This window comes from Cladophialophora yegresii, assembly GCF_000585515.1.
Source record: "Cladophialophora yegresii CBS 114405 chromosome Unknown aczIN-supercont1.5, whole genome shotgun sequence".
Taxonomy (NCBI): domain Eukaryota; kingdom Fungi; phylum Ascomycota; class Eurotiomycetes; order Chaetothyriales; family Herpotrichiellaceae; genus Cladophialophora; species Cladophialophora yegresii.
The window spans coordinates 3159314-3173520 of NW_006913049.1; the positions used below are offsets into that span (position 1 = coordinate 3159314).

A 14207-nucleotide genomic window follows, 5' to 3' on the forward strand; every position below is an offset into this window, starting at 1 on the left:
CCTCCGTCACCTAGGTGTTCCGTAACATTGCCATTTTAGAGAAAGCATCTAAGAGTCCGGACCGAGTGAAGTCTTCATTCACTACGTACTCCGTAGAGTCACCCAAACTGGTCAAGACCTCGAGTCCGTGACATTCATGCTGGCCAAGTACGAGGCAACGTTACAGCGGTTTTGCACTGGCTGTTTCCAGGTGACGTTTTGCGCTATCCCCAAGCACCATTGTGGCGTCATTCGACTTGCTTAAAGACCGTGCACCTACTCCGTACCGTGTCGGCAAACCCGTATGTTCAGCGTGGGTTCAAGGCCGACAAGCATGCCTGTGGATCGCTGATCGGGGATTCGAAGGCACCTGCATTTGATGCCCAGTGCGCCTTCGGCACCAGTGTTTCGCGCCTGAAGAAATTCCAACGTCCTCTCATTTTGCACCGTTGGAGCTTCGAGGCGAGAAAACATGCCCCCTACCTGGGCCTAATACTTAGTCATTTTGCGCGAGGTTGAGCTCAGGCGAGGAGGGCCAATACCGGTCGCAAGGGGGTAGGTCTTGTTCGGGAGTCAGTAATCTGGGCAAGCACGCGGTATTGTAGCTTGAGGAACGCCATGGAAGTACCCTGTCTTAACGGCAGGAAGTCAGCACGGCTACCTCAAAAGCTGAAAGACACGGGAGATCAAGTGGCAGTCTGATGACTGGAAATCGATCATAAGCTCTTTCTGCGCATTCCACATCCCATAGGAAGCTTGGTAGGGGCTGGAAATTGCACCGGCAAAATGACTGAAGACGTCAAACTAGACTCTCTAGGAAGAGCAAAGATCGACGGGTCGATTGCGTAGAGCGCCACGAGGGCGCATGGCGTCCAGGGTTGTCGTGAACAAGTTCGTGGAGGCCATGCGAGAGCCACGTTTGCGGGCGGCAAATAACGTGGTTCTGGGCAGCGATCCCAGGTGAGTGGGCTGCATTGACGCTTGAACTCGTGGCGATGACGGGCACTCACGGCGCTCTTGCGTAGGCTTAACTTACTTCTTGCCTCGGGGCTTCACTTAGGCATGCTAAATGTGAGCATCGCCCTTTGTTGGCTAAGATGGGCACAATGATAGGCACGACGGCGTCTGTAGCGCTGTCGCCTGACACGCCGGCGGCTGGGTATCGTAACGCCCCGACGTGGTCGGCTACGCTAGCCACTGGCTGAGCAGCCGGCCACCAGCCTCAAAAGGCCAAACTGGCTCGTGGCGGACCACGAGTATTATTGACGATTGCTGTGATAAACAGTGCCACGAGATAAGACGCAATAACTGGCGATCAATTGCCCATCCTCGCGTGGGAGGTGCGCCGGTCACAGCCAGACTGTGCAGAGGCCAAAAGAACGCTCTGGAATATAGAAATGGTTCTCTCGCCTGCTGACCGGAATTGTGAATGCGACTTTCCTTGTCTCGAAGCGGCAGTCAGGTGCGGGTGAAGCTCCGAAAAGACTCGATTCTAATTTCACGATACTGGAATGGCGTGAGCGTGCCGTGAGCCGAGGAACATCTCGCGATCGGGAAACCGTAGAAAGCTTCTCGAAGCAGGGAACCGATCTAGAGACGGGATCGATCTGGGATGAAGCAAGAAAGACGGGACACAGCATGACTATGGTGGCGGCTCGGATGGCGGGCGGAAGCATGTTTACCAGTCGAAGACGATGCGGTTGAGGCAGTCCTTCGTCAGAGGGTGAGCTCACCGTGAATTGACAGTGACAGTGAAGTGAACAGCCGCGCCGCGCAGAACAGCCTCAATTCAAAGCGACAAGCTCAACGGCCTGATCCATGCTCTGAATTTCCCTGCTTTCTGCTCCACGCCGAGTTCGTGCGGTAGCCCAAGCCTTGAACAGCTGCCATGGCTGTTATTCCATGGCTCCCCCTGCACTTGTCTCCGTCCGCCTTACCCAACTCGGGAGGGGGCCTCTTCTCGCCTCGTAACTTTCTGCTGGACCCTTTTTCATCATTGTCCTAGCCTAGTTTTGCCCAAGCAGGGCCGTTTTCGATTCAGGAAAGTGACAACGTCGTCTCAGTCTGTGCTGAGCCACATTGTCCCTAGCTTGCCCGCTTGAAGCACCATGAAGCAATCGAGCAGGCCCAGCTAGGCTCTCATGCTCAAAGTCAGAATTGTTGGCTCGTTACAGGGCGACTAGGCGGTTTAGTCGCTGGCCCAGCAGCCATGCCACCAACGAGCTCTTGTCAGTGGCCTCGCATCCTTGTAGTGTTCCCCCTCTCCTACGCTTCTTTTCGTGCCTTCTCTGACGGGCAGGCGCTCTTCCCAGCATCTCACACCCTCCAGTGTGTTGTCGGCTCCTCGACCTGGATCGGAGCCCGCCTCTTCCTACCCAATCCTCCCACTATTCCAGTCTACAAATCCTAGACGACGGCTCCGGGCTCGCATCCACAAGCTGAGTGGAGATCACCCCGGCTCGTTTCTAGGAATTCGTCGAGTCCAGTCCACCCCTCCGCACCTGCTCGTAACCACACGCCGCTCGCACATGGAACCCACAATACGTATCGTAGCTCCAAACAGCCGCCTCTTCTCACTCTTGTCGTATGAGTTTCCGTCCTGTCCAGCCAGCGGACCCCTACTTGAGACCAACTTCACCTTCTTGGTCGCTTAACCTCAACAATTTTCCGAACCACTCGGTCTTTCGTTCTTTCGACCGTTTTCAGGTACACGGTCCCTGAGAGATTCCCGCTCCCTCTATAGTTCCAGTCGACACCAGGACCCTACTTTCTGAAAAATATCCGGCTTGAACCGTCGAGTCCAGCACAGGCCTAGCCCAAAGCCGTCAAGAAGGTGGTGACATCTCTCGCGATTGGCCTCGTATCTCGCAAGCGAGTTTCTCCAGCCCACAGGGCTCATCTCATACTGGAGATCTCTGAAAAGCCACATTTTCGACCCTGGTAGATGCCGGGTCCGTGTATTGCCTCAATTCATAACTACTTGGCTGTCCCCATCGTGCCACTTCTGGTTCAACTCCGGTTCAGAATTGTTAACCATTCTTGAAGCTTGGACCGGACGTCATTCACAGATACTGTGGCCAACGTCGAACTCCCCATGATATACACAGGCTCAACCCTGGTCTGGACCAAATAAAGCACGAGCACTGGCCTGGTTTCACCTTCTGCATGTCCGACAACATACCACCCCGTTGCTCGAACGAACCATACGACAACCGCCTCAATGTTATTAGCATTGGACCCCCCTAACCATATCAGCAAGGACATCAAGCCGCCTCATGACTATCATTTCTATCACAAACCGACACCTTCACGATATTCCCCGCCAGAGTCGCCTCGCAATCTTCCCTCATTCTTTGAGGAGTCGAGGATGAACAACTCTCACCGAGGGTTGCCGCCATTGCCCGCTGGTCTTCCTGGTAGTCTCAACCTTCCTCATCCAGAACGAGGACACGCGACCGCTCCCCCTCCACTCGGCCATCTACCGGCCCCTCCTTCCCAGTGGGCGGGTCAGGATGAGTCGATGCGGAGTTGGCTGCACGCAAAGGCGGAAGAGGATCGTCGAAAGCAAGAGGAGGAGAAGACCCGGCAGGAGGGTCTTCGGCTGGACCAGCGACGCATCGAGCAGGATATGCTGAGAGAATCTCTGCAAGGAGGGATTCCCCCTCCGATGGTACCTCTGATCTTCGCGGGTATTGGAGGAGGGAACCTCCCTGGGCATACACTGGAATGGGCCCAGCAATATCTGGCAAGCTTGTCGATCCAGAACCAGCAGCAACAGCAACAGATTCAAGCGCAACAGCAGCTACACCAGCAACAAATCCAGCAGCAACAGCAGCAGACGTCCCCAGATACGCACCGGGACAGCCGGATGATCCCTGCGAATCCATACGGAGTGCATCAGTCGCTACAACCACCTCAATCAGCCCAACCTTCTGCTGCGGCGCCATCGAACCAAGGAAGAGGGTCTATATCAGGTGCCACAGGTGCTTCTGCTCCGCTCTCACGGCTGAATACGACAGAGTTCATTCCCAGCTCGGCCACAAGTCAGACAAGTCGACAGCAACTACCTCCATTACAGCAGGCGCAGACTGCGTCCTCTGAGCAATCCTCTGGCCCCGGTCTATTCTTCCATCACTGGACCCCACCGAACCCTACCACCGCTTCCGCAGGAAACCAGCCTCCGACTCCGTCCGGCAAGAGCGCGCATGGCTCGCCCTTTTCGCAGCACGCAGGGTCGCATCTCAGAGCAGACTACCAGAACTCCCCAAAGAAACGCAAAGCATTGGGCGGGCACGGCGTCCCCATACCACCTACATCTCAACCCTCTGACCCGGCCCAGCCGATGTCGTCCCGCTCGTCTCGGGAGAGAGAAATGAGCCCGAGCCATCGTCACAGAGCAACGCGGCATTCGCGGCAGAACAGCGATGCGTCGTCCCGCGAACAAGAGGTGGGCGGTCGGAACGTTGCCCGGCCGAGCAGTCGCCAACGACGGAATGAGCTCAGCGGTGGAGCGGGGCCTGACCCAAGAAGGCAGTTCACGGGGTCGTCGACGAGTGGATCGAGCGAAGACAATCCACTTCGGTATGAGGGGTCACATGCTGAAACGCGGTAGGAGGGGCTAGCCGGCTGGCTCGGAAATGAAGTACGCACAAGCACGGTTCAATCTGTGCCGGGGCGTGACATGGCATGCGGAGTGGGCAGTAATTCTCTTGAACGTGTCTGACGTTTGCGAGGCCCACGATTGACTGCGCGCCAGTCCCAAGTCTTTGCCGGCAGAGACATGTCATACTAATGCGGGTTCGAGGATGTATACCGCCATAACATCCATCGCCAGCGGCCGAATAGGACCAAACCGCATCTGCACCGTCTATTATCTTCCCCACAGTACGATGACCCGGATGACAACCTAATATCGCCCAGAGTGTTTTAGATATTCTATCTGGCATCAGCGGGAAATTTGGCAAGGCATCCGGAGCTGATTCGCGAGGTTGAATATCTTAAGCCGTGATGGCCATGTGGCAACCGTGGCGACGGATGGCATAGGGTTTCAGCCCCATGATCGGGGATCGGCCGAGGGATTAGCGATTCCCATGCAACCATGCGGCTGGCACAAGCGAGAGCAGGCGACATGGATGGAAATCGAGTCAAGGGGGGCGATGCATCCTTTCGGAAGTTGCACCGGTGACGACAAGGCGTGCTATGATGCTTGCAAGGCGAGCATGATACGGACCGGGCAGCCTTGAAACCTCCTAGATGTGACGCATGGACCATGCCGTGTGCCCGTGGAAATTTGGGTCCAGCCACATGGAGAAATCAGGCGTACGGACATCTACCACACGACGGATGCAGCGAGTTGAAACACGCCATGACCACGAATGCGACCACGTTAGATCGAAAGCAGTAATCCCCCGGAGGAACAGGCGTGAGCAATTTGGCGAGTCCGTGCTCTGAGCCTACGCCGGTTGTGGTGGTTGCGCATCGGCCCGCGTTGATTGTCTGCAGGATGCTAGAGAGGAGACAGTACGTAGTTAGGAGACTTGTTTACTGCTTGCCGAGTGGGGTAACATGTTTGAACAAGACAGAGACAAACATCGGCCACCGCATACCTCTCATTCCGATGACCATCTCGACGGACGGCGTGTGGAGTAGGTGGCCCCATCCACGAAACGCAGCCATGAGCACAGTCCGAACAGTGCAGTGTGAGAAAATTGTGAAAGGGCTGAACGATGAAGGTGTGGCAACGCTGCATTCCGTGTGAAACTTGCTCAACGCGCGTTTCAGGTTCGCCGCTACACGAAAGCCCGCAATCAATGCAAAATCAGCGATTCGCCAGTCCATTAGGCTTGTACTTTTGGTGCGTCGTGGCTGCCCATCGTCAAGTTCGGATCCCGGTAAGTGGCTCGTGACCTAGTACGTTTCAGGTGGTGCTGGTGCTGGTGGCCAATCACAATTTGGTGGGGTGATTCTTCCGGTACCTCGGTCTGCAAACAATACTCGTACACAGCAATCAGTCCTCAGCGCCGTGTCACCATTGCCTCTTTCAAGGCGAACTCAGAGTGCTTCCTCGTACCGACCTCTTCCACGAAATGCTTACCTCCTTGCTCGCATCGCCCATGTCAGTCTCTTCACCTCGGCTCGACCAGCTTTTCCTTTGGTTCCGCCACGGTCGAACTCTCTCGGCCAGTCGGCGAGCCCGAGCTGAAACGCCCAATGAGAATGCGCCATCTGCCAGCTGAATCCTTCGCCACACAACAACCTTTGCTTTTCTCCTATACGAGGTAGAGGGGAGTTAAGAAAGGTCTGCATCGACTTTGGATTGGGGAGGCGTGACGCAAAGCATGCATGACCTGTTCCAGACAACCATGGCCGAGTCAGGATGTTGTGTGGCTGAAGTCCTTCTGACAACCAAGCTCAGTAGCTAGGAGAGCTACTGTAGGACCTCATCCCTAGCCAGCTGATTCGTGGCAGCGCACAGTACGACCTGACCATCGACATCAAGGTAACGCACTCTTGACTTTGTTACTCATCGGGCTATGGAACGGGGCCATTGATCAACGTCCTTTGTCTCGTTCCGAATGCTGCGTTTATCTGCAACGCGGAACCGGCCACGACAAACCCTGACCACACAAATGAGGAAGGCGAACCATGTCGAATGGCACCCCAGCTTGCCACTTTGTGCTGCTCAGCTGAAGTCCCTATGTTGCAATTATGACTAATGACCATCGAATGCAAATTGAAACACAATTCCGGTTTTCGTGGAGTCGCATTCACGTCGGTTCAGCAATGTCAGGAAGAGGGGTCCGTTTTGCTGGCCATATGCCGATCGCCATTATTGTGCCGGTCTTCCTGCTCAGAGTCAAAAGCTAATGCGTTCAGGCGAACCAACCTCCGCAAACGCGAAGGACCCCAGGAGCAAATGCGGATGCTGCTTTCGCTGTTTTCTCCACACAGTCTGTGCCAAGCCTTCTCGGTGACTGGCTGTTGTGTCAGTCTCTCATCAATCCCAGGTCGGAGCAAACTTGTGATGCCAAAATCTCAAATCGGTAGTTCGCTTAGTTGATTTCTCCCGCCTGTCCATATTGTACCCACATGCGGCCTCTCTGGGGATGCCCGTCCAACGCCATTCTGGGTAGGAGCTTGGGTGCCGTCGCCCATGGAGCCCACACGTTCCCTGGTTCCCAGTGGGCGGCTTCCCGCCTCTGGGTTGCCAGAGGCGTTTCCATCTTCTTCTCGAGTGGCGACAAAGACGGCCGCAATCATTGCAGATGGTGCACTATTGGCTGGGCCCCCACCGTGAGGACTCTCAGGAGGGTGCAAGTTCAACAACGCCAACACCATCTGTTGTCAAATTGCAGCCAATCACAATTTCTAATACGTCTCGGCGAATGAAAGACCATGGCAGACGGGGATACCGGGGCGCATCTTCCAGAAGAACGCTATGGAAGATCTTTCGTCGACAGGTCTTGCTAGCAGTGCCTAGTACGATGTTGCGCATGAGCTTGGCGAGCTCCCCTGCATACTAACCAGGTTGGCGGAAACGACCCATCTATGTTCACAGAACCCCACGAAAAGTGTGTACGAGTACGGCGGGATTGGGGGCCGTTCTGGCTAGCTGAACACGAGCTGAGGAGCGGCTGTTCTGACCAACCATCTCCTTGGGCGTCACGCAAGTACTAGAGACTCACCGAAGCAACGCAACGAGACGAAGTGATTGGCGCAGTGACCACCAGGCTGCCTTTCTCAGGGGCGAGAAAGTGCCTGGTTTGGTTGGGGTTACTTGACGTGATCGAGCGATGAAAGCGGAGTCTGTCTGGTCGTTCCGGTTCGACATAACTCCACCCGTGTCGGTGACTTGTTCGCAATTGCGAGAAGCGAGCTCATTCGAGATGGACCTGCCCGAAAAGAGAAACTGCTAGTGCTTGTGAAGACACCGTTGTCCCTTGATTCGATGTCGCCAACACCGCTCAGCACAGCCACAACTGCCTGTTGAGGCTGGAGGATGCCTCCTGGCATACAGACCATGACGATCATTTCTCATCTTGAGCGGTCTCCCCTTCTTTCGTCCCAGCGGGTCTGATTCTGGCAGCTGACCGCTCAACATGCCCGTTCTGAAGTTCTCTTTCTCACTCTATCTCTCTGGATTGCAAGCGCATCCATGGAGTGCGCAGATTATGAGCCTAGGACTTGGGACATGCACGGTATCCGTGTCTCTATGTGCAGAATGATTATGTTGTTCGAACACTTTCCGCCTTGTACCCGAATGTGCTGATGAATTTGCGATACCTCTGCACTACTGACTTATTCTGAGCGGTCGGCTGCACTGCGTGAGGTCTTTTGCCTCTTCTGCGTTGGAGCTCCAATGTTCACAACGTCCACAAATTGTCTCGGAGCATAACTGCTAATCTAGCTTGCGGCATCCATAACGACTATACGTGCGACTGGAATCCCACGCCCTCGGCGACTGCCACTATCGATGCGACGTCTGAGCCTCTCCCCGCAAGATCACACAAAGGTGACACAAAACCCGTCACCCTGCCTCACATGCCAGACGATTTTGCCTCTTTCAAGTACTCGGTTTTGGGGTGTACCACTCATACGAACAATGCAGACTCCCAGCCAGAACCGCATACCTGGCACTGTCGAGATGAGAAGATTGAACCACAGACCGCTTGGAACGACCACAATATAGGTCCATATCCTCCCAGTTACCAATCATAACCTTCGTGGGTGCTGGCTTTCAAGCTCTTGATCACTCTGCATACAAGAGGAGGTGCTTTTCTGTCGTCGGGGCATTCAGATTGCGCCACGGGAGCTGCGTCAATAGTTTTTATTGAGGCATAGACCGCAGCTTCGCATGTTGGAGCACCGATGCTCTGGTTTGGGAGGCCGTGGAGTCTGACGGGCGCATCCCCCGGCACTCGGTGGCTCCTGCCTGAAGTTGCTGGGTTGCGGTGCTGACAACTACAAGTACCGTCGACGTGCTCATGCGGCTCATACGGAAGGCGAGACACTCGTACATGACGAAGGACTGCATCAGGGAATCGAACTTCGGCCTTTCAGCATAATTCTACTCCGCTACCACCGCAGCTGCTGGAGAAAATGGCGTGTACCGTAGCCTCATGTCACGAATTTTGTCCTATTGGCTGCTCTAAGCGTCTCAGCCGCACGCCTCGCAGCCGCTTTTTCGGGCCATTTCAGCCAGCCACCCTCATCGCACCCGACTCGACTTCGACCTCGTGCTGAGCGGCAGCTGCACCCCCTTCATTCACTCCCATATTTACTACTTTCTACAGAGTGCACGCCGCCGGAAAACGTTATGAGTGAGGACACAAAAGCTCAGCCGCCGGCCACTGAGACCAGTGCGAATAAGGCTGAGGATGATCAACCAGAGATATCGCAAGCCACGGTAGCCGCTCCCGATTTCAATGTACTACGGTCCAATGTACGAGAGTCTACCGCGCGTCTGCAATTTCCGGAGGTTGCAGAGTGGACTACCGAAGACTTGGAGAACATCGAGTCCGTCACGGAGTCTCACAAAAACTCTAGGCTGACGCTGCTGCAGGACTGCCGAGGATCTTTCGCCAGAACAATGGAACAAGATCTTCCGCATCAACAAGGTCTTGTATGGCTTCACGATCAGGGAGTCGGAGAGCGACATTGTCAAGGCTCGGCAGCAGGGTAAGAGGAGCTTCTGTTGGGTGTTGGGTTTTGGGTGTCTGCTGAATGCTTGTCTGCTCTTAGCTTTCGTGCTGCAGCCACCACCCTCGGTGCAGGATCCAGTGCTAAATGGGCTTCCGGAGTTCGAGGTTTGTGACTCCTCTTCGATCTCAATCAAACAGATCAAGACAGACCTTCAGCGTTCTCTTGCCGAGAATGGCTTCTCTGCGAAATCGATTAGTACCGCACTGTGAGAGGTACCCGCCTCTCGAGACGCCGTTTTGCTGACCGAACGCAAGTGGAGGGGGAGCATTTGGGGTCACGGCCGGCATCTCGGCAAGCCTCAAGGCAGAAAGCACACAGACGAATGTGGTGGACAGAGATAAGGCAGAAATGGAGTACTACGCGGCTTACAATGTGTGTCTCCTTCCTCCAGTCTGGTGTCCAAGCGCTGACCACAGCAGTTTCCACGGGCAAGGTTGTTCCTTGACGAGGACAATCTGACATTGTCACCGCAGTGCCAGAGAGCTCTTGAGGACATTCGACGAGACCGTACAGATCAGCAATTGCGGAAATTCAGCGAGAAATTTGGTCAGCCCTAGCCGCTGCAGAGGTTCAATCGCACGGCTAACACCACGTTAGGCCACATTTTCGTCACAGCGTGTCAGCTGGGAGGTCAATTGCAAAGCTCCAAATTCGCCGGTTCTCTCACAGAAAGTAAAGATATTCAGAAACAGGATGCCTTGAAAAGCGAGATGGGCGTCAACTTCAACGCTCAGTACGCCTCGGGATCCATCAATTATGGCAGACAGCGTCAGTCCGGCAGTCAGGATTTTACCGGCCGTGGAGTGGATGTATCGAGCCTGGCGTGGACGGCTAGAGGCGGTAACTCGTTGCTATGTGCAAAGTCTGTCGCGTCGAACCTTTTCTAAGGGTCCTGCTGACCGCATGTAGTCCGCCCCGATGGGCGCGCAGTGTTGCAAATCCAAAGCATTGGAGAGTTATCGAGGTGAGCCGCAATCATGGTCAACCGGGGCGGTCCAAGGCTAAACCGTGTGCATCAGCAAGAGAGAGTAGTAACCCTCCATGAACTCATTGGGCGGTTCGAAGAGTGGAAGGATATTCCGAAGTTGTTCGAAGACATTGCTCAACAGAGGATCAAAGCTGGGAGCCGAGAAAAGCCGAAATGGGGCAATCAGATACGGCTTCGATTAGGCGACAAAAGACTCGCCTGGAATGCTCTTGACAACAAGTCGCTTGAGGTGACAGGACAATCGCCGGACCAGGTGTCTAGTGAACCCCTCTTCACTGTGCTTGGAGCCAATATTGGTGACCAAAGCACGGTCCCGTTCTTGCCAGCAGTAGGTGCTCGTCCGCTGGGACATCGTGACTCCGCTGATGAAACGTCCTAGCTGCCAACCGATTACCCGATCTATCTGCTCGCCGGCAATGAGCTTCACAGGAACCCTAAGCTGAATTACCAGATACAAGGTATCTTCGTGGACGAGCGTGGAAAGATCAAGCCTGAAATGGTAGAGAGCAAGGTTAGGCAGGTTACACGTTTCTCAATGCGCCTGGCCGGCCAGAAAGGCAGATGGCGCAAATACAACCAGCAACCGTTCGAGACCATCCAGTCCGGCGACAAAGTCAATCTATACTGCCACTCGGTTGGGGTGGGGCCCTATGCCAACATCGAGGATCCACCTTCAATGGCCACGCCGATTCTCTATTCTCCCACCGAGCGGAGACTGTTGCTTCCAGCTTCGCGCCAAACCCTTCTGAACAATGGCAACTTGCGTGAGCTCCTACGGCAGTATGACGAAGGGACTCTTCCAGTCACGGACCGAATGGCTTTCGAGCTGAAAGGCTACGTTACCAGTGACGACAGGATTGGAAAGATCAAGCCTGATGAGAAGGGCTTACAGGGGATCATTCAAATAGGGATGTCGTCTGACGGCCGGATGACGCGCCAGCGGTGCTGGAGGCAATTGTCGCAGCTTACTGCGGAGGGGCGTTCTGGTCTGGAGAGATTCACCATAACACCTTATCTGCCGGAAGATGTTGATTTGGCCGTCTTTACGATTATCTTTGAGTGAACGCTCAGCAATAGAGTTGGTCCTGAGGAAGGCCTGCACCAGCACAGTACATACCACGCCAACTGACAAATAAGAAGCCTTAGCAATCTGGCGATATCTCTTTACTGCTTGATCGGCAAGACTATGGCTCCGTAAAGCTGCATCTCATCCACAAGCCCATAAGATTCCGATCCCACAAGAACGCCGATTATGCATGAATGGATCCGCCCATAGTCACAGCCACATCCCCCTGTCAAGTAAGCAGCTTCTTCAAATTCACAACCGCCGCCTCCAACAACACGGGCATGTATCCTTGCTTCTTGGCATTCGCAAGCAACCCCGTCGCCATCTCCAGCGCACCCGGGAACTTTTCCTGCGCGTACTTTTGGAACCCGGCCTCGACGCCCTCGGCATCCTCAAACGCCCGCGGAATCACCTCGGAGAAGACGGTGCTCCCACCCGCGGCACCCGCGATGATGCTGAACCACTGCCTCTTCTGCTCGGGACGCATGAGATCGAGCGCCTGGGCGAACTTGGTGGTTTCGCGAGCCGCGACGAGGTGGATGAGCGCGTGCGCGGTGGCGATGTCCCGCGTCATACGGTCGCTGGCCTGCCCGCCATTATCCTGGTTGGTGGCCTCGGCGCTAGACTTGCCGGCCCCAGCCTGCTTGACCACGAGACCTTCCCTCTCGGACCCGAACCCCAGGTACGACTGCACGATGCAGCTGTCGTCGGCGGCGGCGTGGGTCTTCATGACCTCCGTGATGACGTCGCTGGCCGTGTTGAGCAAGGGTAACTCGACGTTGAGGCGGACCTCCTCGTCGCGGATGATGCCCACGTCCTTGTTGATGATCAGCGTCGCCGACGCGAGCGGCGGCGTGGCGCTCAGCATGCGCGGCCCGCGGTTCTCGAACATCCAGCTCCAGCCCACAGGCGGATTCCCGCCGGCCGTCTCTCGCGCCGTCAGCGCGTCGTAGAATTTCTGCGTGTCCAGCCCGTTGATGGCCGCGAGGCCCATGATCTCCGACGCCGCGGGGATGTGGATCCCGCACTGCACCTGGTTCAGCGCTTTGGCGGACTGCCCGGCCCCCAAGCCGCCGGGGATCGGGAACAGCGTCTTGCCCTCGGAGGCCACGTTCTCGAGCACGACCTTGGCGTTTGGGTCCTGCAGGTTGTCCACGTCGTCCGAGGACACCATGATGGTCAAGGTGCCGTTGATGGAGCGGGCCACGCCGCCCGACACGGGCGCGTCGATCAGTTTCACGTCCGGGCGGCCGAATTCCCGCGTTAACCGGTCGCGCACGCTCGAGGGCTGCGTCGGCGGGATCGTCGCGTGGATGATCACCGTCACGTCGCGCGGGAGGGCGTGTACCGCTGCGGCGCCGCCCTGCGTGTCGAACAGCGCAGAGTGCACGTGGTGGTGGTTCGCGACCATCAAACAGACCACACTGGCGTGGCGGACCGCTTCGGCCGGGGAGGTCGCGGTCGCGTACGTCGTGCCGGTACTGGTGCTCGCACTCGCAATCTCCTTGCATGTCGCGCGCCAGCGGTCCAAGGTGGGGCCGTAGATGTCGTAGCCCGTCACGGGGAAGCCGGTCCTCACGAGGTGCGTGGACATGGCGAAACCCATGGCGCCGAGGCCGATGAAGGCCACGGGCGGGTATGGTTGGGTGGTGGGTGTTGAGGATGCGATTGCCATGGTGGGTGTCGATGCGGAAGTATATTCTGGATGTCTATCCCCTCCCAATCAAATAGGTAAAACTGACCTTCTGGCTGATGAGTTGCTGTGTGGATAGCCGTGCGCCGAACAGTGTGGGAACGCAAGCCGATCGTGTTCGCTGCCGGGATGTTAAGGTGTTTTGTAGCGATCACAGTACTCAGGCTTGATATTGGGTCTCGCACTTCGTAGACAAAGCGCGACAAGTTCAACCAGTTCAATGACTGACCGACCAACAATATAGATAAGGAAGTATATCAGTCAGTGTACTCCGTAGTTGATGATGAGACCTTCAGGCCACAGAGATACAGGCACAAGGTTAGATACAAGTGTGTATATGGTGATGATTCACGAAAGGTTCGGTTAACCCTCCTCGACGTCTCATTGAGCCAGCTCTTATGAGGAACGCGTGAGGTACCCCGTAGTGTACGGGTAAATGGCTGGTGGCGATCCGGCCGGCGGTCTATATCGGCACATGGCCGGTGGGAAGTGGAAGTGGTAGTGGAAGTAATGTGGGGGATGGGACGGGGGGTTGCAACTGGGTTGGCAGAGCACCTGGCCCTACACAGTACTCGTCGCTCGTATCGGTGACAGGTACCCGGCCGCATATACGCGGGTTCCTGGCCGTGCGGAAGTCAGTACTACGAGTGCATGGTACGTTACGTACACAGTCTGGAGTTGTGAAGAAAAGAAGTTCAAAGGTGGAATGCCGACCAAGTGGCCACGGCGGAGGCCCGGTGCAAGTGCCGGCGTAGTGAAGATTTTCTGAAACTTTGTGC

At 55.8% G+C, this 14207-nt stretch overlaps 3 protein-coding genes across 3 annotated transcripts; 2 read left to right on the plus strand and 1 right to left on the minus strand.

The window, feature by feature from the left end:
• Positions 1-3199: 3199 nt before the first annotated feature.
• A1O7_07869 (uncharacterized protein) lies at positions 3200-4591 on the plus strand (the record flags this gene model as incomplete). Its single annotated transcript, XM_007761865.1, has 1 exon — positions 3200-4591. One exon carries the CDS (start codon positions 3200-3202, stop codon positions 4589-4591), a length of 1392 nt encoding a protein of 463 aa, XP_007760055.1.
• Positions 4592-9295: 4704 nt separating this feature from the next.
• A1O7_07870 (uncharacterized protein) lies at positions 9296-11732 on the plus strand (the record flags this gene model as incomplete). The annotated part of the gene is made up of 9 exons (XM_007761866.1): positions 9296-9495; positions 9542-9657; positions 9721-9886; positions 9936-10053; positions 10101-10227; positions 10279-10543; positions 10591-10645; positions 10701-10997; positions 11049-11732. 9 exons carry the CDS (start codon positions 9296-9298, stop codon positions 11730-11732), a joined length of 2028 nt encoding a protein of 675 aa, XP_007760056.1.
• Positions 11733-11964: 232 nt separating this feature from the next.
• On the minus strand, positions 11965-13410 carry A1O7_07871 (uncharacterized protein; the record flags this gene model as incomplete). Its single annotated transcript, XM_007761867.1, has 1 exon — positions 11965-13410. One exon carries the CDS (start codon positions 13408-13410, stop codon positions 11965-11967), a length of 1446 nt encoding a protein of 481 aa, XP_007760057.1.
• Between the last annotated feature and the right edge of the window lie 797 nt (positions 13411-14207).